The sequence below is a fragment of the Acinonyx jubatus genome, chromosome E1 (genome assembly GCF_027475565.1).
Source record: "Acinonyx jubatus isolate Ajub_Pintada_27869175 chromosome E1, VMU_Ajub_asm_v1.0, whole genome shotgun sequence".
Lineage (NCBI taxonomy): Eukaryota > Metazoa > Chordata > Mammalia > Carnivora > Felidae > Acinonyx > Acinonyx jubatus.
This window is the reverse complement of record NC_069397.1, coordinates 37,466,594-37,492,693: the sequence shown is the minus strand read 5'-3', so window position 1 is coordinate 37,492,693 and position 26,100 is coordinate 37,466,594. Positions and strand designations below refer to the sequence as shown.

Genomic DNA, 26,100 nt, shown 5'->3' with positions numbered 1-26,100 from the left:
CAAGGACAGCTCTCTGGTCTGTAGTTAGGGTTATCCCATTATCACCACAGATACTCCCATTGTCCAAGCCCACCTCGGACACCGCCACCAGAATGGAGGGTGTCCCTGCTTTGAACCCTAGCTCCTCCCTGCCTGGAGTGCCAGAAGAGGTGGAGTTTGGTTTCCCCACTATTCCAGAACCGCCCAGCCCCTGAACCTGGCCTGGGGGACCGTCTCCTTCCCCAGGCTCCAAATACCTTCCTGCCACCTTTACCTGAGGGTGGAGGGAATTCAGAGCAGTCTCACTCCTGGCATTGAGGGGAGGAGGTGCTGCAAGCGGCCAGAGTTCTTCTTGCCATTTACATATATAAACTGCTACATCGATTTTGCAGCAGAGAATCTGCAGAGCGTGCCTGATGCAAAGATCTACGTGCAGTTAGCAGCAGCTATTTGCAGAGGCAGGCAAAACACACAGGGTAACTTATATGCTCTTTATTTGGCTGCCGGGGCCCCCAGAAGTCAGTATAATTTCCTCTATTCACCCACAAGTCAGTATAATTTTCTCTATTCATTTGCTTAAAAAACTCTTTCTTTCATGGGCAGCATAAAAGCAACGTTAGTGTAGCGACGTCAGAACTGAGATGCTGGATTAGTGGAATCAGTTAATGAGGATTTCATTATTAAGGGCTCCAAATTGTAGTCCTGTTCCTTTGTGTTTACCTCTGGGGGTCCCTGCTAGGGCTCCATTTATGATTATTGAATGAATAATCGAATGAGCAAAGAAATACATGAACGAGTAGGTGAAAACTTTTTCTGGAACCGCCATCTTACATCTTTTGTATCGTGACCACCCATTTTGGAGGGCAGTTTGTGACAGGACTTGTCAGTCTGATCTCTTCTGGCTGATCCAACCCTTCCCCACTGGTGTCTTGTTTTGAAACAACATGGGACATGCAAACCTCTCTTTTGAGCCATTAACATTTCTTGGTGGGGCGCCTGGATGGCTCAGTCAGTTAAAGCATCCACCTTTGGTTCAGGTCATGATCTCACGGTTTGTGAGTTCACGCCCCGCATCGGGCTCTGTGCTGACAGCTCCGAGCCTGGAGGCTGCTTCAGATTCTGTGTCTCCTTCTCTCTCTGCCCCTCCCCCGCTTGCACTCTGTCTCACTCGCTCTCTCAAAAATAAACATTAAAAAAAAATTTTTTTTTTTTTTAAATTTTCTTGTTTGGGCAGCTGGGCCTTCTGTGTCTGGACCCTAGTATTTCTGAATCTTTGATGAGTGGAAACAGAGATAAAGCAGAATGTCTCAAACTGCCAGAAATGTGGCTTTGGGGCAGCCTCTGTCTCAGTTCTGGAGAGATCTGTTGGTCATGCAGATGGACGTCATCGTCCTTGGGTGAGCCCCAGATGTTGGCGAGCTAATCCAAAAGCAAATAACTCAGGCGGGGATATTAAGAGTTCTGTTTATAGAGAAATAAAAATATTCCCAAAGCCATACACTCAACCAAGTACAAGTTGGCAACAGTTGAAGTGAGCAAATATTTTTAATCAGAGGTATATTTCCATGCACCCACCCTCCCCCCGGCTTCCTACCACACTCATCTCCCCTGCCTTGAGTTAGGGCTGTGTCAGGTTTTGCAGGGCATCTGACCCTGTCTGGCTGCATCCTCACTTGAAGCACATCCTCAACTCTGTTCCCCAGCCCAGGTGGTGGGGAGACCCATCCCTAGATTCTGGTGTGAGGTTTGCTGGGAACCTCGCCTTCCCTGGCTGCTGTGTGTCTGTCTCTACCCCTGAACTGGGCACGTTGACAAGTTCATGTCTCCATTTTGCCCAAGCCTGGCTCCATTGGTCCCTCTCATTTCTCCTTCCTTCTGATCCTGGGTGCAAGGTCTCTCTCACATCCTTGCAGGGGGAGAAATCCTGAAAGCCAGCTCTCCCTCCACTTGGAGTTCTAAGTTAGGAAGGGGCATGTCTGGCTTTCTGCAGCCCATTGGGGGCCGCCCTTGTGGGAGAAGCCGTGGCCTGTGGTGGGCTAGGGAGGAAGGGCATTCTTCCTTTGGGCTGTGGGCTGAAGTTATAATAAGTTGCTGAGGTTCTTGTGGCTCCCTATAATCCATTCATTCATTTACAGTCATTTCTTGAGGCCCTGTTATGTGCAGGGCCCGGTGCTAGGGGCTGGGGGACAGACACAAATAACTAGCAGGCTCTGCCCTGGGGGAGCTCACAGCCTGGTGGGGCAGGTGGCCAGCAAAGTTGATACTGATGGATCAGTGTAACAGGTGACACTAGACATTGTGCAAGAGGCTGTGAAGCTCAGAAGAGGGGCCACCAACTAACTGTGCCCGAGGAGGGTGGAGAAGCCTTCAAGGAGGGTATGACCTTTGAGCTAGCCTTGAAAGAGGAAGCAGATAAAGGAAGAAAGATTCACATAGACTCCAGACCCCATGGTCTCAGGCTCCTTGGAAGACCTGGAATTTCACTTTTTTCCCCCCTATTACATTTTCGTGCTCAAAAGGATGATTTTTCAGAAGGAGAGACAGCCTCTGGGGGTGGTGGGTGGGATGGAGCTGTGGAAGGCTGCCTGGGTGTCCCCTATCTAAATTTTTTTTAATGTTTATTTACCTTTGAGAGAGACAGTAAGACAGAGAGACAAAGTGCTAGCTGGGGAGGTACAGAGAGAGAGACACACACAGAATCTGAAGCAGGCTCCAGGCTCTGAGCGGTCAGCACAGAGCCCGACGTGGGGTTCGAACTCACGGACCGTGAGACCATGACCTGAGCCGAAGTCGGACGCTTAACCGACCGAGCCACCTAGGCGCCCCCTTGATTATTTATTCTTAAAAAAAAATTGTAAATGTTTCCCTTCTACTCTTTTAGAAACACAAATCCAGTAGTCCCCCACCTTATCCAAGGGAACATGTTCCAAGATTCCCAGTGCATGCCTAAAACCACAGGATAGTACTGAAGCTTATGTATACTATGTTTTTTCCTATATGCACCTACCTATGATAAAGTTTAATTTCTAAATTAGGCACAGTAAGAGATTAACAACAACCAGTAATAAAATAGAGCAATTGTAACAATATAATGTAATAAAGGTTATGTGACCGTGGTCTCTTTCTCAAAATATCTTATTGTACCAATCTCAACCTTCTTGTGAGGATGGGAGGTGACTGATACAATGCCTGTGTGATGAGATGAAGTGAGGCGAATGACATGGTTGACCGCGGGTAACTGAAACCGTGGAAAGGGAAACTGCGGATAAGGAGGACTACTGTAAAGAAACCATGGGGGCACCTGAGTGGCTCAGTCCATGAAGCGTCCAACTTCGGCTCAGGTCATGATCTCGCAGTTGTGTGAGTTCGAGCCCTGCGTCGGGCTCTGTGCCGAAACCTCAGAGCCTGGAGCCTGCTTCGGATTCTGTGTCTCCCTTTCTCTCTGCCCCTTCCCCTACACATGCTGTCTCTCTCTCTCTCTCAAAAATAAACATTAAAAATTTTTTCAAAAGAAAAAAAAAAAGAAACCATACCACGGTGTGCTAGAGACCTTTGTGAGGAGTCACACGAGCAGAGTGACCACATCTTTCCCCAATTCTGTGTTCCAAACTGGTAGTTTGGAATCAGCACGGGGAGTATTTACATCACAGAAATCAGCAGATGCCACAAGTCAGGACTCATTCATTGCATAGAATGTCTCCAGGACATTCTGCAGTTGGGAATGTTTCAGGGGCTGAGGTGTCCATCATTACTCTGCTGCAGAGCAGTGTGGGGTCATAGGAAGACAGCATGTCTTAGCACCAGACCAACTGGGGGTTCAATCCTGGGTTAAGTAGGAGGCATTGATTCCAAGATTGGGGATAAATATATGATAGAAACATAGATGAGATGTTCTTTTAGGAAGCAGATGCTCCCCTGGATTCTTCATTCGGGGGTGGGGGATGGGACATCCAGCCATTGCACAGGATGCTGAGAGTTGAGATGCTCAGCTGAGAGAGAAACATGTATCCTTGCCTATTCTGGGTTTCTAGTAATAAAAACCCAACTCAACAAGCTTAAGTGGAAAAAGGGATATGAAGTAGCCCAAAGAACCAAAGGAAGAATTGATGGCTAGGGAGACAGGGACCAGGGCAGGTCCTGGGACACCAGAGCCTAGAAAGCCACCAGAACTTCTTGCTTCATCGGACCTGTGGCCATTCACAGACCTGGAGCGTGCATTTTCTCAGCTTCATTACTAGAAAGCACAGGGTCTTTTGTTTACAGTTGAAAAGTCCCAGGGAAGGTCTCTGATTGGCCCAGCTTGCATCAGATGCCCAGCCCTGTACCAATCACTGTGTAGCCAGGGAGGCGGGGTCATGGAGGAACATGGTAGCTTCAGGGCAGGCCACATGTAGGAATGGACTAGGGGTAGTATCCCCAAGGGGGGTGCTGTTTCCTAAAGGAAGAAGGGGTGCTGGGCAGGCCAAACACTATGCAACGCCTTCCCCTTGTAGGGAAGCTCATTCACAAAGCTCAGCACCTACCTGCCTGCCTTTCAGAGCCTAAGGAAATCAACCCCAAGTCATGGTTCTTGGGTGGGTATGGGGATGTCGTGGGAAACATCAAAGCATCACAGATTGTCATTTTAGGAGAAGTCATTTCATCTACAATTCCACTTTTTTCCTCCCAAGGGTGTTGTGGGAGGTGTTTCTGTCTTTCCACATCACAAATGAGAAACTGAGGCCTAAGAAGGGGAGCAGAACTGGAATCAGAACTCAGGTCTCTTGACTCTGATGTCCTGTAGGGAGTTCGTGCAGGGACTGAGGTAGGACATAAGCCAAGCCCCAGGCCCTAAACCTTGCTCTGGCTTCCATCCAGGAGGGGAGAGTTTCTCTAAGTTCAGCCTGTGCATCTGCAGATGTTTGCAGAGTGCTCACTGTGGGTCAGGTTCAGGACCAGATGCTCCCAGTCTAATGGCTCTGCCCTCCAAATAGACCCTAATGACCACACAATATGGTGAGTGCAGTGGGAACAGGGCACCTGGCCTGAGTGGAGACGGGGACGGAGCTGGCTAAGGAAGGAACCCTGCGCTGGACCTGGAAGGTTGAGCTAGACAAAGAGAGAAGGGGTGGAAGAACATTATGAATCAAGAGAACAGCAGCTGTGAAGGCTCAGAGCCATGCAGAAGCATGGGAGCTCCTATGTCCTGACCTCAGCAGCAGCCGGGCCTCTGCCCTGAGCAGTTTAACCTGCCTACAATACAAAGCTCTCCTCTCAGGGTCAGTTCTTGTCTTCCTGTCTCCCTGCAGCTCCAACATCATTGTCCCAGGTTGATGAGCTTACTTCCTGCCCTCAGCGGCTGCGTACTGACTCCCTGTTCCACTCGCTGCAATCCCCTGCCCACCTATCAGGCTCCAGGTACAAGCCTTGGAGCCCTCCGGCCGTGAGGTGCTCCTGATGACAGGCTCTGCCTCTGTTTCAGAATCTCGGCGGAGGACTATCTTCGAATACCACCGTGTGGAGCTGGACCCCAGCAAGGTCACCAGCATGTCAGCTGTGGAGTTCACCCCACTGCCAAGTGAGTAGGGGTCATTCCCACTGTCCTGCAAAGAGCGTTATAGTCAGACAATCTGGGTTCCATTCCCCGGCCCACCACTGATCCCTGGGTGGATATGGCCACGTAATTTCTCTGGGCTGCCATTTCTCATGTGTCACATGGGCCTGGCACTCCTTCCCTCCCAGAGCTGTGGTAAGAGTGAGAACCACAGTAAGTAGAGTCGAGGACATGAGTGAATGGAAGCTCTGACAACCAACTGGTGCATCCCCGGCCTGGGGCGTGGTTTGTACTTGGCACATGACAGCTATTGTTACTAACACACAATTAAACCCAGGGAAGGTGTACCTCCCAGAATTTTTAGACTCAGCCCCCAGGAAAGGTAATCCAGGAACTGAAGGGATCAGTCCTTAAATTTCTTATTGCATTTTCCTTAGAGGAGGGGCAAGGTGGGAGTCCACAGGCAGGAGGCAGTAAAGCAATTTATCCTGCAGCCCTCCAAGAACCATGGCCAGGCCCTCTGCACCGCCCCCCCGCACCCCACTCACCCTCCACCCTCCACCCCACTCACCTACAGTTGAAGGCACACTATGGCTGAGGCCCCAGCTGCTGCTGACCCCACAGGATCAAGGTTAGATGCTCTTCAGGATATGGTCAGGGCAGCTGGGGAGAGAGAGGGAGAGGAGGACAGCACTCCTGTTCTTGCCATTTTTTTTAAGTTTATTTATTTGGGGGCGCCTGGGTGGCTTAGTCGGTTGAGCGCCCCAATTTGGCTCAGGTCATGATCTCTCGGCTTGTGGGTTCGAGCCCCGCGTCAGACTCTGTGCTGACAGCTCAGAGCCTGGAGTCTGCTTCGGATTCTGTGTCTCCCTATCTCTCTGCCCCCCACTCCCCCTGACACCCCCCCCCGCCCTGTTCATGCTCTGTCTCTGTCTCTCTCTCAAAAAATGAATAAACATTTTTAAAAGGTTTATGTATTTATTTTGAGAGAGAGAGAGAGAGAGAGAGAGAGAATCTCAAGCAGGCTGGAGTCCGACATGGGGCTTGAACTCACCAACTGTGAGATCATGACCTGAGCCAAAATCAAGAGCCAGATGCCCAGACGCCCAGGTGTCCCTTATTCTTGCATTTTTATTTGTTTTTTATTTATTTATTTATTTATTAAAAAAAATTTTTTTTCAACGTTTATTTATTTTTGGGACAGAGAGAGACAGAGCGTGAACGGGGGAGGGGCAGAGAGAGAGGGAGACACAGAATCGGAAACAGGCTCCAGGCTCCGAGCCATCAGCCCAGAGCCTGACGCGGGGCTCGAACTCACGGACCGCGAGATCGTGACCTGGCTGAAGTCGGACGCTTAACCGACTGTGCCACCCAGGCGCCCCATGTTTTTTATTTTTTTAATTGTTAAGGTTTATTTGGGCTCAGCAGGTGTCTTCCCCTGGAAAAGAGGAAGGACACAGACACCACAGGGTCACAGGACCACTTGCAGGTCACAGCGCCACCCTCACCCCCACTGCGCTCTTTCCGGGCAGGAAAGATGTGGGGCCTGAGAACCAGGGGCTCCTCAAGGACGCTGAGAGCAAACCTCAGCCCTAGCCCTTGAATAAACTGCACTTAGGAGCAAGGACATCCAAGGGCAGGGTAACTGCCTGGGCAGAAGTGAAACCTCCCGGGAATACGTTTCTGGGACACCGTCTGTATGTTTCAGCCACTTCTCACCCCTCCGGTGAATTTCGTGAGCATTTAATAGCGCACAGGACATCTGAAATGCAGACGAGAATTAAAGGTCAGTAGATTTTACACGTACCTCACGGAAGCTGCCAGGGTTTTTTGACTAGAGCCTTTCAAGGGGCCTCCGGAGTCACTGGAATGAGCAGGCCACGGGCTCCTGTGTGGGTGCCCATGTAGATACAGCTGCCAGGGGAGGGGCCAGCGCTACCAAGGCTGTGATTTGAACCCCTGGAAGGCTGGTTACCTTGGTCCTGAGAAAACTCTGCATCCCTCCAGTGCAGGATGGCTCTGTTATCTTTGGGTGGAGGAGGACTTAGCCAAGATTCTTCCACAGGTGTGGATGGGCTGTCTCTAAGCCATTGTGCTCTGTGGTTGGTTCTTCCCAGTCCCTTGTCTAGAAGAGACACTCATGAAGAGGTGGCGTGGGCTGAGGGTGGGAGCAGGGGGCAGGGAAACCCACAGTGGGATCTCAAGGCCAAGAGCTCAGGCTTTTGGCTCCCACAGACCTCAGGTCAAACCCAGACCTGCCACTCTTAGCTTCATGACTCTCTGTAAGCCTCTCAGTTCCCTCCTCTGTAAAATGGCGATAACAAAACCATCAATACATCAATTGCGTAAACATTTGTAAACTGCCTACCACGTGCCAGGTGCTATTCTAGGACCTCTGGATACACCAGGGAACGAAGCAGCCAGAGAGCTCTCGTTCTTTTGAAAGGACACAGTGCCACCTACAGCCAGTCCCTCCCATAGTGACTGGAGGTGGCCACGCTGTGCCCACAACAGCTTTTCTCCCACTCACCAAGGGCTGGTTCCCGGCTGCCATCTTGTTGGGGGTCCACGGAAAGCAAACTGGCTCCCCAATTAGTGGATTGCGGCGGTAGAGTCCCGTGAAGACTCACAAAGTGAAGAAGTGTGTGTGATGTGTATTGAATGAGTGGTCATTTCTCTGAGTGAGTTGTCACTTCTTGCTGCTATATCGGGGTGTTCCGTTCAGCTGCTCATCAGATGAGCCTTTAGATTATACACAGTTATTCTGGGGGAGGGCCTGGCTCTGCTCGTAATAAAATGCATGGGCTTTGTGGCAGCTGCTTGCTACTCAGAGGTCATTCTGGTTCACTTCAGTGGGTGCCGTTCGATTGCAAACGAAAACTCTTAAAATCCAGCCCCCATACCTCCTGCCCCCCACCCCCCGGCCCTCTCTGTTCCTGTGCCTGGCTGGTGCCAGAGGGGTCCACGCACCCTCCAGCAGCCTGCTCCCACTAACTCCTCTGCTCTCTGGCTCTGCACTGCCCCAGGCCAGGCCCCAGCTCTCGCTCCTCCTCTAACACCCTCAGCTTGTCTACTCCGCCCAGCCTGTTAGCATCCCAGCTGCTGTTGAGAACACGGCTGAAAGGCTGAAACACGCTCCTCCCAGGCCTCTGCGTGCACTTCGCCTCCTCCAGGAGAGCAGCCAGGCTTGCTTCCTGCCTTCTCCCAGGCTCTGCCTAAACGACCTCTCCTCAGAGAAGCCTTTACCAACCTCCCTGACCAGAATGCATCCCCCCGCCGCCCCTGTCATTCTGCCTCTTGGTTTTGTGCCACTTTTTTTCACAGTCCAGTGCTGGAAACCCTAGTGTAGACTTCGTGTATTTGTTTTTTTAATGTTTATTTATTTTTGAGAGAGAGGGAGAGAGAGTGCGAGTTGGGGGAGGGTCAGAGAGAGAGAGAGAGAGAGAGACACACAGAATCCGAAGCAGGCTCCAGCCTCTGAGCTGTCAGCACAGAGCCTGACGCGGGGCTCGAACTCACGAACCGCGAGATCATGACCTGAGCCGAAGTCAGATGCTTAGCCGACTGAGCCACCCAGGCGCCCCCTTGTCTGTGTATTTGTTGGCCGTCTCCTCCACTCAACTGCAGGGTCCATGCAGGCAGCATTTCTGTCTTTGCCCCTTCACCACTGCATCTCCAGCACCCGGGACAGGGCCTGGCCCGTGGTAAGCGTTCAGTAAATATTTGTTGAAAGAATGAATGAATGCATGCATGAGTGGATGAATACCTGGTAGGACCATTGAAGTCCTTTGCAACCCTGTAATTGTGGGCCACGGCCCAGCAGTATAACTTCCCAGACTAGGTGAGATCCCTTTGTACGTGCTTCACAAACCTCATCGCAATGGTGATTATGTAGTTATTTTTGTTTGATTATCTGTTTGAGTGAGTCTGCCTCTGCAGAGAAGACTTCCTGCAGAATCCCCAGCGCCTGCTGGGGGCCTGCCCCCCTGGTGACAGAAAGAAGGAGGAAGGAGGAAAAGGGAAGGAGGGAGAAAGAGATGGAAGAATCAGGGCTGGACTCAAGGGAGGGTGGCACTAATGACCTCTGGGGTCCCTGCCAGTCAGAGACTCCGTAGTTCTGTAAGGACCCAGCATTTGGGAGAGTTGCGCCTTTTGGAGGTCTGTGGAGGGTCTGATGCTCAGGGACAATTGCCTTCTCTCTTGCAGCCTGCCTGCAGCATCGGACCTGTGATGCCTGTGTGTCCTCGGACCTGACCTTCAACTGCAGCTGGTGCCACGTCCTCCAGAGGTTTGTGCTGGGCTGACCCTCTGGTTCCCCAGGAGGCCTTGGAGGAGGGACAGAGGGTGGCACGGCCCCCTCCCTGCCTCGGGCCCCATTGCCAACATGAGAGCATCTCTAGCCAGCCCATTGTGCCCCGTAGCACAAGAATGTCACAGAAGTGAGTTTCTCCCCGAGGCCCGATCAAGGTGACTGTGTGGCAGGGTCCCCGTGGTGACACTAGGTTTCTGGGAGATTACTCAGAGATTCTATCTACTGTAGCGCCTTCTTACACCCGGAAGGGTTGGTTCATCCTAGCGCAGGGCTTCCCAGAGAACGGTCCACAGATGTGAGGATCCCAGAATCAGCTAGGTCTCGTGTTGAACATGCAGGTTCCTGGAACCTGCCCCAGGCCCCCTGCATCAGGATCTCTGGGAGAGAAGCCCAGAAACCTGCATATTAACACAGTGCCTCATCTGCAAACAAATGTGAGACCCGCCAGCTCCAAAGACCCATTGCCGTTGGATGAGGGTCCTGTGACCCCCCCAAACACCGCCTTAAGATCTTTCTCGGGCCGTAATGGGGTTTCCTGAAAACCAGGGGTGTGGAAGTTGCGGGCATCCGTGGAAAGTTGGGGCAAGCTACAAAGCTGTGTTTGCTTGGTGTTGGAAACAGGGAAAATTCTCGGTGAGATTCAGGCTGAGGGATAAAGAGGGATAAGTTTCTTAAATCCCCACTCATCTTCCACTCCTTGTACTGAAGTCATTTCCTCACAGATTAGACTCAGAATTCGAGCCCTGTTCTCCTGTCCAAGATAAATAAATAGCAGGAAGGGAAAACAAAACAAAACAAAACGATTTCTTTGGGGACCAGGGCTCTCATGAGAGTGGGAAGCCCTATGAAGCAATCTTGAAAGTTGCAAATTACAGTGTCTCTGAGTTCCAGGCAGCTGGCAAGCATCTGTCAGTGTTTACTTTGCTCCTTTCAAATAGCCCAGGGCAGAAATAGGAGCTAAAAGGTGGCCTGCCCGGCACAGGACACAGCCCCGGGGGCCAAGGGGAGAGGGGTTTCCGGGTGTCCTTCCTACCTGGAGGTTGGGGTCCTCCTGGAGAATAGCTCTGCAGCACCATCCATCTTATGCACTCTCGAGTTTGAGAGCTACTGTCTCAGCGCCGAGAGATAATCCAGATGACCTCGGATGAGCCCCGGAATCCTGGGGCTGGCTGCCACCACATGACTCAGCGTCCAGCGAGAGCTGAGCCATAAGAACTTCAAAATGGGTCAGATGAAAGCAAAACCCTCCCATTGACACATCCCCATTTAACACATACGCCCAAACCCAGAGAGCATGACAGTTTAATGAGGGTTGGTCAGGTTAGGGGAGGGCAAGGCCTTGGGTGTGGACACCGCTTTTGCTGTGGTTATGTCAGCTATAGGACACAGAAGTTCCATCAGAGAGCAATCAAGGCTGACGCAGTGCTGAAATCCTGTCCCCAGATGCCCATGGGTCTGGGCTCACCCCAGCGTGGGCCCCTCCTTGCCAGCTCTCTGGAGCCTCAGCACCAACTGAGAGCTGACTCCAGGTCTCTACAGAGCCAGAGGGCAGGGCTGGTGCAGAGGGGCCAGCCCCATGGACTCTCCCACCAACAGCTGCTTGCAGTCACCGTGTGGGTTCCCAGCTTCCCCTTCCTCGCCACCCACTCAGCCTTCTGCAGCCTCCCAGAGCTTCCCCTCCTTGCCCTGGGGCTGGATCTGGTTTAGATCATTTCATTTACCAAGGCCAGTGTCTTCCTTTCAGTCCACATTGCCCCTCCCCCGCCCCAAGGGCCCACTCTGGAGTCTAAAATGACTTTAACTGCAGGATTTGGCCCGGGGAATGAGCAGTCATAATCCTTGCTTTACAGTGTCCTTGTGAGGGTCCCGTGAAATACTACAGGAGCAGCATATGGCCACGGCGGCACTTGGCATTCAGGAGGCGCCCAATAGTGGCCATGCCTGATGTCCTTCTTCTCTGCATCTGGGTTGGTTGGCTCGGAGCTTAGAACGTGGTGCTCCTAGACCTATGTCAAAGGCTCAGTGCTTGGAAGAATCAATTAGTTTGGCTTAAAAGAAACTTTAGTTGCCAGCCCCCAATAGACCGCCTAGTCCTCAATGTCCCAAAGTAGTGGGCACAGAGGACCTGGGAGGGGTAGTGGGGGGGCTCAGTTCAGCTGTGCCTGCTGCAGGAGGGGCAGCTCAGAGCCCCAGGAGGCATCTTCAGAAGGAAAAACTGACCTCCGCCTCACTGGGTCCCTGGCAGATGGGTGGGCGGTTGCTAGTGGAGAAAATTAACTAGCGATGAATTCTTCCTCAGCACTGGTGGCTCATGATATGATTCTTCCCGTGCAGATGTTCCAGAGCTTGAGCAGGGCTTGGTGGATTCCCCTGGCACCAGAGTGAAGAATTTCCATTTGAGCACGGTGCCATGGAGAACATTTTCTGGTTCATCCGCATACGCCCATCCCTTCCCTAGGGAAGCACTTGGCACCTTCCAGCCCAGCTGAGCTGCACAGTGTCCTCTCCCGGGACGCTGGTCAGCTGGTTTTCGATCTCTCCTAGCTGCTGGCACGACCCTCCTTTCTGCCCTTTAGTGATCACACAGGAGGTATTGGCTAAATGTGCTGAAGTCCACCTTCAGCCCAGCTTCTCCTTGCCAAGTTTAGGCCCCTCCACAAAGAAAAAGGATTGTCTGTGAAATGAGTGAAACTCTCCCCAGAAGACGTTGCTGTGAATTCCCTGAACTCTCAGCAATTTCATGGCCGCCTAGAGTCAAGGGGATCTTAGAGCTCATTTGAGGTCATACAATTCATCTAGCTCCCTATATGCACACATCTGGGCAGATGTGACCTTGGTCCTGGGGAGCTGGGTCAGGAGAGTGGAGACGCCAGACACCTGCCCTTCCTTTTGGAGGAGTAGTTGGGGAAGAAGGGTCTGACTCCTGATCCCACAGCTGCCAGGTGCCAAGGAGGGCACCTGCCCGGTGGTCTGGATCCCCGCAGCCCTGGGACGTTAGCCCCCTCCGCCCCGTCATCGGAAAGCTGCTACTGAACAGGAGAGAGTGAAGAGGAGGGCTTCTCTGGCAACCCCATCACACTTCTTACCTTCTGGTCCCCCGCAGGTGCTCCAGTGGTTTTGACCGCTACCGCCAGGAGTGGCTGGCCTACGGCTGTGCCCAGGAGGTGAGAGGCTTAAGTGAGCCAGGTTGTGGGGAGGGGCAGGGCTGCCAGCAGACCCGTTCCCCCCCCCCACCCCCCACCCCCTCCCGTAGCTCTTTGCAAGCCGTCTTGGTTTCTTGGCAAAGAAATTCTCCCCTCCATCTGGGACTTGTCTCTCAGACTGCTCTGAGCCAGTTAGACCAGACTCGGGAGATTTTAGAGGGTTCTGCGGGTCCCTGAGAAAAGCCCTTCTGGAAACTTGGCCTTGAGTGGGCAGCTCTCCGGGAGCTGTTTTGGTGCTTGCAGAGGGTATGCTGGGCATGGTGTTGGCCACAGCTGGATCGTCTGGGAGGCTGGTGACATTCTCGGAGCAGCTGCCCTGCCTCCAGCCCTCAGGCTCTTCAGGGAGTGAAGAGGAGTGTTCTGGGAGTGAGGAGGGGATTTCCTATTTGGAATCCCATACAGGTTCCTTCTCACTGCTCAAGTTTTCCGGAACACACTACGGCTTTGATTCTGGGCGGGGAGCATCCTGTTCTTACACCTTCCACCTACACAGACAGATCCATTCATCCTTGCATCCTTTTCCTCTTCCTTCCTCTCTCCATCCCGTCCTGCAGTATGAGCACACTGTGTGCGCCCAGCACTTCCCTGCAAGTGCCTATACCTGCTCGGATTGAAGCCCAACAGCCCCAGGAGCTGGGGGCCGGTGCCCCCTACTGCTCAGAGCAGAAAACTGAGGCATAGAGAGATGTAATGATTTGACCTGCCTCTCACAACTGGTGGGATAGTGAAAGTGCAAGGCCCCACATTTAGAAAAGAATTTTTTTTAGATGTTCATTTATTTTTGAGAGAGACAGAGTGCGAGTGGGGAGGGGCAGAGAGAGAGAGAGAGAGAGGGAGAAAGAGACAGAATCCGAAGCAGGCTCCAGGCTCCGAGCTGTCAGCACAGAGCCTGATGCGGGGCTTGAACTCACAGACCGCGAGATCATGACCTGAGCCAAAGTCGGTCGCTCAACCGACTGAGCCACCCAGGCACCCCAACAGGGCCCCACATTTAAACATTAAACCCCCCCAGGGGCGCCTGGTCATGATCGGCTCGGGTCATGATCTCGCGGTCTGTGAGTTCGAGCCCCGCCTCGGGCTCTGTGCTGACAGCTCGGAGCCTGGAGCCTGCTTCGGATTCCGTGTCTCCCTCTCTCTCTGCCCCTCCCCCACTCATGCTCTGTCTCTCTCTGTCTCAGAAATAAGTAAACATTAAAAAAAATTTTTTTTAAATAAACATAAACCCCCAGACCCCACGGCTGTGTGCTCACCACCACCTATTTTATTAGTAAGCCTGGATGAGCTTTCTAAGGCCTTAAAAAAAAATCTTGTCTAGCAGCCCACTTCTGACACTGGCCGTGCTGAATGTACAGATTTGCTTTATTTGTTTAAGACTGGCATCTCAGCTCCTTCCTTGAGGAAGGATTCGAAGCAGCGGACAGATAAATTGCCCTGGGAGATAAGACGTTTTCAGGATAAAGTGGGAGGCTTAAATGCACTCAGGGCTCAGCTTTGGTTAGTTTACATGCTTGAACCAAGCACGGGAGTCTTAAGTTTTCTGGCCGCTGAGGGATGAAGGGGCCCCCTCCGTCCTCCCGCTCGAGGGCTCTTTTCTGCGTAGCACGCTGGCCGGTGAGGTCCAGGGTGGCGCTGGGTCTTTCTTGCAGGCGGAGGGCAGGACGTGTGAGGACTTCCAGGACGAGGGCCACTACTCGTCCTCCCCCAACGGCTCCTTCAGCCCCTTGGACGGGGACCTCACCACCACCTCCTCCTCCCTCTTCATCGACAGCCTCACCACCGAAGGTAAGGCCTGAGCCCCAGCGGCGAAAGAAGCCATGGGAAAGGACTACCACCCTGGGATGGGACATCACAATTATTCCTGTCAGGGATTAGCTCAGGGAATAGGAATCGCCTTGACTTTCACAGATGAGGGACCTAAGTCTCAGAGAGCTGGGCTCGCGTGCTGGGCAGAGGCAGAGCCAGGTTTCAAACAAGCGGACTCCGTGCCCGGACTCCAACTGCTGTGCTGGCCCACATCGGGACTGTGGGATGAAAGTCACTGCGGCGAGGGGAAAATTATCGTCCCGGCTCAGGGCCGGGTATTTTATATATAGTCCACCTCAGTTCATCTCAGTAGCACTCCTCACAGAAAGCGTGAGGTCTTATCAGCCCCGCAGCAGGTGTGAACTCAGTCCACGCACTCAGACGTGAGAGAAAGATGGCCTCATTTTTCTACCGTGGTGTTTCTGGCTCTGAACCCTTGCTCGGGGGGAGTGGTGGATCTCCGCTGTTCTGGGCTTGGCTTCCTGCTCCTGTGACCTTGTGTGGACAGAGGGTCAGAGTGGGGGCAGCCGTGTGCCAGAGGATGGCTGGTGATCCGTGCCTGCCTCTTCAGGATCTGGCTGTCCCCGGGGACTTCCGCCATCCTAAGGCCTGAGGGTCTTGCACCTGCCAGAGGTACCACACAGCATCCGGAGAAGCCTTGTGCAAGCCCCTCCGGGATCCTTTGGCTCCCACTGAAAAATTCCTGTCCCATCTTTCGGTACATCACATCTAGGTTTTAGCCCTTTTTCCTTAGGCTCAGAATGAACGGTGTGGGCTCTTACCACCTCCACGGAGCCACATAAAGAGACAAATGGAAAAGAGGAAAGGAGAAAAGAAAAAGCCAAATGTTTGAAAGCATTATTCAGCCACAATCCCATTTTGTGTGTGTGGAAAAGGGCCCGTAGGGGGCAAAGTCGGTTACTCGGGGTTGCGTGAAAGGTAAGTGGCAGAATGGTCTTTCCCTGGTGCCCCCTGCCTTTGTAACTGCAGCCTAGAGAACTGGAGAGCCAGATCCCGTGGATCGGGCCAGAGGGAATCCTAGAGGAAAGGGAAGAAATGACAGGTGATCTAACATTTTGAGGGGCCTAACCATGTGCCAGGTAGGGTGCTAACGCTGTGCAGACATTAACACTCACTTGGTCCTCCTAACAATCCTGTGCGTTAATGATGTCAGATCCCCATGTTATAGAAGAAACACGAAGGTTCAGGGAGGTCAGTGACTTGCCCAGGGTCACACGACCAGGAAGAGGTGGTCAGGTCTCATTCGGCTCAAAAGCAGCAATCTTGTCCCTCGACTGCTTTCCTTGGTGCTGGAAAAGAATTTTTTAAAGGTCTTTGTGGATTCGGGGGACTGGAGAAATACAGCAAAGGGTGAACAAGCAAGGCACATTGGGTAGCTTCCATTAATCTAAAATTGCCCAGAGGGAGCTGGGTAAGGCTGGGTATTGAGAGCAACTCCTGGCTGCTAAGGGGGAGACAGGGGTTAAGTGTATTCAATGAAAAAAGAAAAGGAAGAGATGGGTTGCCCTCAGGAGTTTGTAATTCAGTCCAGGAGGTGGAGTCCATCTTGGGGTACAAGGAGATGTGAACGAAGGGGATACAGCCAAAGGGACTCGCCTGGGCAGCACAGAGCCAGAGAGCAGAGGAGTTAGTGGGAGCAGGCTGCTGGAGGGTGCATGGACCCCTCTGGCACCAGCCAGGCACAGGAGTAGAGAGGGCCGGCGGGGGCGGGGGGGCAGGAGGTATGGGGCTGGATTTTAAGAGTTTTCGTTTGCAATCGAACGGCACCCACTGAAGTGAACCAGAATGACCTCTGAGTAGCAAGCAGCTGCCACAAAGCCCATGCATTTTATTACAAGCAGAGCCAGGCCCTCCCCCAGAATAACTGTGTATAATCTAAAGGCTCATCTGATGAGCAGCTGAACGGAACACCCCGATATAGCAGCAAGAAGTGACAACTCACTCAGAGAAATGACCACTCATTCAATACACATCACACACACTTCTTCACTTTGTGAGTCTTCACGGGACTCTACCGCCGCAATCCACTAATTGGGGAGCCAGTTTGCTTTCCGTGGACCCCCAACAAGATGGCAGCCGGGAACCAGCCCTTGGTGAGTGGGAGAAAAGCTGTTGTGGGCACAGCGTGGCCACCTCCAGTCACTATGGGAGGGACGGGCTGTAGGTAGCACTGGGTCTTTTTTGTCTGCCAGTGGTAGATGTGGACGGGGCTATAGAGGATTTTCAGTGGTTTAGATTAGAAACAAACTGATTTGAATCAGGTTAATTTCCCCAATGATGTTTAGGGCGATGTTGGTTGGTTCAACTAGCCAATTCATTGTTTTCCACTTGCGGTAACAAAATAGACTCAGTGTTGTTTTCAAATCCCTTGTTGGGGTGCCTGGGTGGCTCAGTCAGTTAGGTCTCTGACTTTGGCTCAGGTCATGATCTTATGGTTTTGTGTTCGAGCCCCATATCGGGCTCCATGCTGACAAAGTGGACCCTGCTTGGGATTCTCTCTCTCTCCCTCTCTCTCTGCCCCTCCCCCCACTCATGCTGACTCTCTCTCAAAATAAAAAAATGAACTATAAAAGATATTTTTTAAAATCCCTTGTTTATTGAAATCTCTGAAGAAAACATCTATTATAAGTCTACAATTTTCTATTTGTTTTGTTTTACTTTCACTTTTTAGGGGTGCTTTGTAAATTTAATTTTTGTAATTATCTCATAATTAAATGATGACTTACATGGTTCCAAAGTCAAATCTAGAAAATCAGGTATATTCAAATAATTTTACTTTCTAGTTTTCTCCCCTCAACCCAATCCTCTTTTCCCTATAGGGGGAAAATTATTTTTTAATGATCTATAGTTTATTCCCCCATTATCCAATGTGCTTTTTTTTTTTTTTTTTTTTTTTTTGGAGTTCTACTGGGCTTGTACTGGTATAAATTAGCAAAACGCAAGATTTTATCAACCATCTCTTCTGAACCTTATAAACTCATCAGAGACTCTGGTCCATACATGTATATATAACAGCACCTCCCAATGAAAACAGAGACTCTTTGGAACATTTGCCAATTAACAGAAAGCCAATTCTCCCCTCTCCCCAAATGCTTGCAAAATTTGGAGCCCCCACTGTTCACTTCTCAGTGGAACTGGCCCTGTGGCTAGGGATGTTGGAATTCTATCCCGTGTTTATTGAACAAAAAATACATTTCTTCATGTTTTAGCTTCGTTTCAAAAAAAGGAAAAGATTGACTTTGTTTTCTCCAGGTACCCCTCTCCCACCACCATTGGATAAAATGCAGTAGCCTGTATCTTAATACCCCAACCCTACCCACTCCCTTGTCCTCCCTGGTATCAGTATCTTCTACTGGAGAATTTAGACTCACTTCTGCTGGAAGCCGTCCGCTGTGGAGGGGCAGGGTCTAGTTGCCAGGCCAGTTCCCTCTGACCTCATCAGCTGTTATAACCTTGGACACTTAACTCTTCCCCCCAAAGATGAGTTTTCAGACCGGAGTGATTTTCTTTGGGAGTTTTTTTTTTGTTTTTTTTTTTAACTATCTTTCAGGATATAAAGTAGAATTACAAGCTCACCAAAGTCCTGTTAACTTCATCAAAAACTTGTCTGACTTCAGCTCCCATGAGGCCAAAAATTTTGCTTGACAAAGGGATTTCGCCAGAAAATGATTCCACAACAAGAATTTTTAAGATCAATGTGATTTTTTTTGAGATTTCAAGATTTATTGGAAATGCATAGCACAGCAGGAAGCCACATCCAGGCACTGGGAGTGTAAATATGCTGCATGTGGAGGGATTTGCAGTCCAGGGAAAAACTGGGACCTGAGATGTAGAAACAGATACCAAAATGCAGTAAGACACAGAGGAGGACACACTCACCTGTCCTCTGGAAGTGACAGGGCCAGGATTGGGGTGAGGCAAATGAGGCTCTCCACTCAGGTATAAAATTCAAGGAGTCACCAAAAAGAAAGCAATAATCAATATAAATAATATTTTAATGCTATATATATAAAAACAAAAATAGGGGAGTTTGGGTGGCTCAGTTGGTTAAGCGTCCAACTTTGCCTCAGGTCATGATCTCACGGTTCATGAGTTCGAGCCCCGCGTCAGGATCTTTGCTAATAGCTCAGAGCCTGGAGCCTGCTTCAGATTCTGTGTCTCCTTCTCTCTCTGCCCCTCCCCCATTCACACTCTGTCTCTCTTTCTCTCTCTCAAAAATAAAAAAAACATTAAATAAATATTTTTAATAAAAATTTAAAAGTTAAAAAACAACAACAAAATTGATGCCAAAAATTCCACAATGAACAACACATCAAAACTTCAAAAAAAGACAGAATGGGACCCTGCTTCACTGTGTGAGCTAATCCCAGGCCTACAGAGGGCATTTCGGGGGTGGGACTTTTCAAAGAGGAATAGTGAAGGGGAGGAAGTCTATTCCCTGCAGGAGGAACAGTTTATGCAGTGACACAGAGGTCTGAGAGGTCTCCAAGGTCTTGGGAGTCTTGGGCAGCTTGTTATGGCCACTGCCGTGGTGTTGAGTTGTGGTGAAGGACAAGCGGAAAGAAGAGAGGGGACAGATTGTGAAGAGCCTTGAACATCTGTGAGCAAAGGGGAATCAGTAAAAACTTTTATTTTATTTTATTTTATTTTATGTTTTTAAGTTTATTTATTTTCAGAAAGAGACAGAGTGAGAGCAGGGGAGGGGCAGAGAGAGAGGGAGAGAGAGAATCCCAAGCAGGCTCCACACTGTCAGCACAGAGCCTGATGCAGGGCTCGAACTCACCAACCTCAAGATCATGACCTGAGCCAAAATTAAGAGTCAGATGCTTCACCCACAGAGCCCCCCAGAAGCCCCCCACCCGTAAAAGTCTTTAAAATGACATGGGCAATGGAGGTGCAGGAGGGAAAGAGGAATGAAATGTACCTTATAGGCGACACACTCCGGGTTGTTCAATTTGTTTCACGTTTCGGTGCTTCAAGCAGTAACCCTCTGTCCTCTAGAGCATTCTCCTGACATGGAACTCTTGCTTGCCTTTCCCCGGAGAATCTTTGGGGAAGAATGGCCAACCATCGGAACTTATGTAGGAAACCACAGGACACACACCTGGCGCTGTAGAAAGGGTGTTGGCATGAAATCTGTCCTTCGAGTTGTGCGTGGGGAGGGGGTGGTCTTCCAGCAGATCTGAACTGGTGACACACCCTTTCCTCAGCTTCCCAGAGGCCCATAGGGGAAGGAGAACAGGCAAAGTCCTCACCCAGGCTTTGCAGGCAGCCATCCCCCACCCCCAGCCTTATCTCTTACCCTCTCCACCCTCCAGCGGCACTGCACTGCCTTTTATTTCTCTGACTCTGGGCCTTTGCTCGTGCTTTTTCCTCTGCCTGGAACCCTTTTTCCCCAGCCCCACATCTCACCCCTCCATCTTGACACCCTTTGTCTGGATGAGGCCCCCAGTCAGAGCTCCATTTTGCTGGGTTTTAATTGTCACTCCATCTCTCCTGCTTGTTAACTCCCTGAGGGCAGAGACCGTGTCTACTCCCAGTACCCTCTCCCAGTGCTCAACTCAGTAGTAGGCGTCCAATAAATCCTGCTTGGATGAATGGACACAAGACTAGGAAAAGTTGGTTTGTTTGCGGACTTCTGTCATTACACTGCTGTGTGACTTTAAGCAAGTCACCTCCCCGCTCTGTGCTTCAGTTTCTCTGCCTCTAAAATGAAGGCGGAGGGGCGCCTGGCTGGCTCAGTCAGTAGAGCATGCGACTCTTCATCTCAGGGTTGTGGGTTTGAGCCCCACCTTGGGTGCAGAGATGACTTAAAAATAAAATTAAAAAAAAAATTAAATTGAGGGTGGGACTAAACCTCCTTAAAGTCCCATCTGGACCTAAATGATTCCACTAATCTTATGTCTTCTCTCCTCTTTAAAGACGACACCAAGTTGAATCCCTATGCAGGAGGAGATGGTGAGTACTGAGCTGCCTGCCCTGCCCCTTGGACCACCCCTTACCCCCGCTACCCCCCAGAAGAGGGTGCATCAGTCACCTGGCCTCTTTGCTTCCGTTCTAAGGTGGGGAGGAGGGGAGCAACGGCAGCCTGAGCTTCCCAGACCTCCTGCTGGGCTCCTGGGCAGGGGCCCACTAGATGGAAGGAATGTGTCTAGACACTTGTCATCAGCCAGGAACCACCTGTAGATCTGTCTTGAATCCTCACTGCCCTGAAAGCAGCGAGAGGAGAGAAAGGCTGAGCTAGAGCAGGCACGGCAGCGCGGGGCCCCTCACCATTGGCCTCTTGTCCCCACCGGCCTCATGGTCCATGTGGGGTGGAGAGTAGCTTTTCCCACATCAGGTTTCCTTTGATTCCCAGCCTGGGTTGGCAGAGAGTACACAAAAGTTGTCCACCCCAATTTTTGTAGGCGCCGGAAGTTGGGGTCCTTTGCTCCCAAGATTACCTGGGAGGATAATCTCTTCGGTGATGTGATGCGGCCCACCTCCCCTGCCCTTTGCCCAGAGCCAGCTCTGGCCCTTGCTGCAACCACTGCACGGGGGAGATGAAAATACCTTCCAGCTCTAGGGACTGGGAGATTGTTGTCCTGGGTTCCCGCAGGAGACGAGAGGCTGTTGATGCAGCATGGTTTGATCCAGTCTCCCACCAGAGGTGAAGCCATTACTGCTCTGCGGGCAGCTGGTTTGAGTGTGTGTTGTGTGTCTGGGGCGGGGGCTGGGCCACATTCCCCTTGCTCTGCACCACACGCTCATCAGCCCCAAACCCTGACCATCAGATCACCAGGGTCACTTTGGGCTGCGGGCTGACTGCCAGGTCAGGGGAAGCTAGCTTGGGGTGTGTCACCTCAACTGTCCCACCTGTTGGCAGATAGTGGCACTAACCATGCATCAGAGTGCCCCGGGGACAATTTCCCTACTTGGGCTTCCTCTGCTTACAGAGAAGAGGGGTTGGGGAGGACGAGGATTGGAATATATGCAACATCCCATTAAAAATCCCCACCTCCTGTTGATTCTCATTCCACCCACTAGCTCTGTGAAAAGGATTTGAGGGGCGCCTGGGTGGCTTAGTCGGTTAAGCATCTAACCCTTGATCTCAGGTCAGGTCTTGATCTCAGGGTCGTGAATTCGAGCCCTGTGTTGGACTCCACAATGGGCATGGAGCCTACTTTAAAAAAGAAAAATGATTTCTTTTGCTTATGTGCTCATCTGTCTTTTTCTACTTCATTCTCTCTACATCCCTTTAGGGTAGGGAGCAGAAACAAATAGCCACCGCAGGCAATAAGGGAACATGGGCTCCTTATTGGTCGGCGTGACTGTGTCCTTGAGCAAATCACTTTACTTCTCTGTATTTCCATTATCCCAGCCGTACAAGAAAGGGGTTGGACTAGATGACATTCCAGCTTGATAGTCTACGGCAATACTCAGTCTCCTCCTTGGGATGTATCTCAAATGCTCAGGGTGTTCTCAGAGATTGCCTACTGGTATATGAGCCTTCAGAGGACCTGATTCATTCTTTTACTGAGCTCCTACCATGGGACCCGCCATTTTTCCTAAGAGCTGAGGACACAGAGATGAATAAGACACCATCCTTGCCCTCCAGGAGGCCACGGTCTGGTAGTGGACAGTGATAAGTGAAAATATGGTCATTTTGTTATCATAATGGCTAACACTGAGGTCATCCAAGATACCAGCCCTGGTCCTCAGCAGTTGACGTGAATTATCTAGTTTTGACCCTTACAATAACTCTATTAGGTAGTCATTATTATCCTTCCCTACAGAAGTGATAAGTGAGACACAGAGAGGTTACATAATTTGCCCAAAGTCATGCAGCTAGTAAGTCAGCACACCCTGGATTTGAACATGCCGCCATACTCCAGATCCGAAACTCCTCACCATCTCATACCCTTTGAGGATTCCTTAAAGGCACTTGTGGCGCGAGTATTGGAAAAAGCTTCTCTTGCGATCCGTTTTGGGAATTTGGGCAACTTTTAAGTGATTTTGGAAAACCACTTGAACCATGCCAAGGGCAACATAAATGCTATGCTCATGACTCCACCCACTCCTTCCCCACCTTTTTACATATTTCATAAGCAGACCCTGAGGTTCTTCTAATTTCATCTCTGAGATTTTGTCAGAACCTGGGGCTTCATGGCCCCACCTTCCCTGCTCCCCTGTGGCCACTCCCTACCCTAAATGGTCTCTCCACAGACCTTCAGAACAACCTGTCCCCCAAGACAAAGGGCCCCCCCGTGCACCTGGGCACCATCGTGGGCATCGTGCTGGCCGTCCTCCTGGTAGCAGCCATCATCCTGGCTGGGATTTACATCAACGGCCACCCCACCTCCAACGCTGCGCTTTTCTTCATCGAGGTCAGTGTTGAATTTGGCCACAGCTCTGCTGTCTGCCTCTGCATCAGCATTTCCCCAGCCACTGGGTACCTGCCTCTCCCCACCTCACGCCTCACACCCACATGTCCAACTCCTCTTCCTATCTGAGGAGACTTCATTGACTCCATCCTGCACACTGTGCACTGGCTGGTGCCCCTTTAGTCCCTAACCCCGAGGGCTCCCCCGGGAGTGCGGCACCCCTCCTGTCCTGTTGAACAGCCCGTCTGCCTTTGCTCCCCCATTTGTGAAATCAGAACAGCCTCCAGAGGAAAGAAGGAGAAATCACTAGGGATTGTGCAGCCCCTCCTTAATGATTTGTGGTCTCTCACCCCCATATTCCAGGCCTGGTGTTTATTCAAAGCCATAATGGAACCGGGATCTCTGCCTCTTTGCCTGCTCTGGGGGTTTTTAGGTTAGAGTTGACAAGGCATGATAATCCTAAGAGTTGCTCTCTCTGGGAGCTTTCGTTGAGAATGCTATGATTTGGAATGTCTCAGAATTCTGAAGAAGCAGCTCAAAGTGCAGCTTGGGAAGTAAAAGCCAGCCCTCTTCTCTCTGGGCCACTGGGGCTCAGCAGCTCCCTCCCCTGTCCTCCGCTCTCAGTCCCTCCCAGCTCTGCCTGTAGTCCATTAGTGCTGCCTCTGTGCCCACAGTCTTCCCCACAAAGGTCACAGGCCCACTGACCTCATCAATCAGAGGCGCAGGTGGTGCTTGCGAGGGGCTTTCCCCTTTGTTTAGAAGCCCCTGTTTCTTGTAAGCCCTAACCAGTCCTAAGTATCACCCAGCCCCAGGGATGTTGACAGAGTAGGTCTGAAGTAGGTCCAGGAATCTGCATGTTTACAAACTCCCCAGCTGACTCTGCTGCAGGACCTGTCCTGCCGTGGCTTCTTCAGAACCTCCCAGATCATTCCATCTCTCATCTACTGCCTCACTGGAGTCTCAGGGCTCCATGCAGTACGTTGCTCAGGCTCTTACGGTCCTGCAGTCAATGCCACGAGCGGTGAAATGACCTCCTCTCAAACTCCTCAGGCTCCCAGGAAGGTTCCCAGCAGTTGATGGATCACAGTGGGGAGGCTTCTGGGGAGGAGGGCCCTGAACTCCACCTGGCTCACATTAGGCCCCCAGCACCCTTGTAAAGAGAGTCTCGGTGCTCAGCACTGTCCTCGGGGGTGTGGAGGAGTCCCAGGTGGGTGAGGCCGTGCCCGCTGACTCTGCGTCTGTGCCCCCGACAGCGGAGACCTCACCACTGGCCAGCTGTGAAATTCCGCAACCACCCCAACCACGCCACCTACACGGAGGTCGAGCCCTCGGGCCACGAGAAGGAGGGCTTCGTGGAGGCTGAACAGTGCTGAGAGCACCCGGTCTCCCCTTGGAAGGACAGGAAAGAAGACCCCGGGACCCCAGAAAAGACCAGTCAAAAGCAAAGCGGAGAAGTGACTTTCCTTGGCTTCCTCTGAACATGTCCTGGCTGGGAAGATGAAGATGAGTCCATGGCTTGTGTCGCCAGAGCCACAGTTTGGCCATCACACCCCATATCCTGAAGCAGGGGGCAGAAAAGCAACCACGTGAGGTTTTTAAGGGATGACAACCTGATTTCATCCTGTTTTGATGTAAGGGGTCTCTGTCCCCTTCTGGGTCTCTCAGTGGTCTCCTCGGTGGTACTGCCCCAGGGGCCCCTCCCACCTGGAGATGGTCAGACACCCTGCTCTGGTCACCTAACGCCCCTCCGTGTGACACAGAGGCCAAAACTCTAGATTGGGGCGGCCCCATTCCAGGGTCCATAGACTCCAGAGCTGGTCCTCATGGCTATGGATTCAGTGTGTTTTCCCCAGCCTCTGTGGTTCTGGAAGTCTGAAGAAGTTTTATCCATCTGTTAAGCACAGGTATGGCTTTGTATGGCAGGTTGTCATCAGAGGAAAGCCAAATGGGAGGAGACAAAACACCTGGCGGGGAAAGTTGCATTTACCCTCTTTCGACTGACTTATCCTTTCTGCTGGCAACCAGTCCTTCCGCAACGAACGTGCGTGCAGCCCACATCATGGGCTTTACCGCAACTGCGGCCCAGCCTTGGCCTGGTGAGCCGTGCTGTGTGTGGCCGCATCCACAGTGTGGGGCTCTTGATTCCAATGGCACGTTCGGCGGCCACTGAATTCACTGGCCTGGCTTGTCAGTGTCAGCAGGTACCTTCAAAGGCAGGGCCTGCCAGACTAATTCTTTTCTTCCTCTGAGCTGAATGTTTCTAGCCATTAAAGAGAAGAAACAGGCTGGCAGGAGGGCTTCTGGAGACCTACTCGGCAGGGAACTTCAGTTGGATTCTGTTGAGGAGCAAAGCGGCCGGAATGGATGGGCCAGAGGAAGCCGGCACGGGCAGGAAGGACTTTCCACGCGACCTTGACCTGGAAAGTGGCTTCCATCTTTTTCCAGCTCCGGTGGAAGCTTTTGGAGCAAAGAGCTAAGCTCGCAAACTTCACCTGGTTTTAAGGGAATTCTGTCCCAGGGATGAATTGTGGCTGCTTCCTAAAGAGCCTTTACACTTAAAATCCATAGCTCAACCTCATTCAAAGTAAAGAACAGCAGCAGCAAATAAATGTTAAATCAACCTCTACTTAGTCACGCCCTTTTATGCGTATCGCCGTGTCAGTGTCACCCGGGACACTGCAGAAGAAAGAAGTTAAAGTACAAGGCCTCCTGAGGTGGGGGTAGGGAGTCTGCCAATAACCAGACACATGGGAACACTTGACCCAATGTTTTCCAGACGCTTCGTGATTTATCCTCAGTGAGGCCACTATTGACAACCCACGTGGGGAAAATGCTGGATATATATATATATATATATATAATATATGTATTATATTTATAACACAT

The 26,100-nt window shown here is 51.3% G+C and overlaps 1 protein-coding gene across 2 annotated transcripts in view; it reads left to right on the top strand.

Moving 5' to 3' along the window:
- Window positions 1-25,840, top strand: part of PLXDC1 (plexin domain containing 1) — a 62,653-nt gene extending 36,813 nt beyond the window's left edge. The window contains exons 8-14 of one of the 2 annotated variants that reach the window (XM_053211691.1): window positions 5,441-5,536; window positions 9,719-9,800; window positions 12,928-12,988; window positions 14,674-14,809; window positions 20,774-20,809; window positions 23,057-23,217; window positions 24,468-25,840. In XM_053211691.1, the coding sequence (XP_053067666.1) occupies window positions 5,441-5,536; window positions 9,719-9,800; window positions 12,928-12,988; window positions 14,674-14,809; window positions 20,774-20,809; window positions 23,057-23,217; window positions 24,468-24,587 (692 nt within the window). In that variant the 3' untranslated portion in view covers window positions 24,588-25,840. The remainder of the gene's footprint in view (window positions 1-5,440; window positions 5,537-9,718; window positions 9,801-12,927; window positions 12,989-14,673; window positions 14,810-20,773; window positions 20,810-23,056; window positions 23,218-24,467) is intronic. The other variant, XM_053211692.1, reaches the window with a different exon arrangement.
- Window positions 25,841-26,100: the final 260 nt, after the last annotated feature.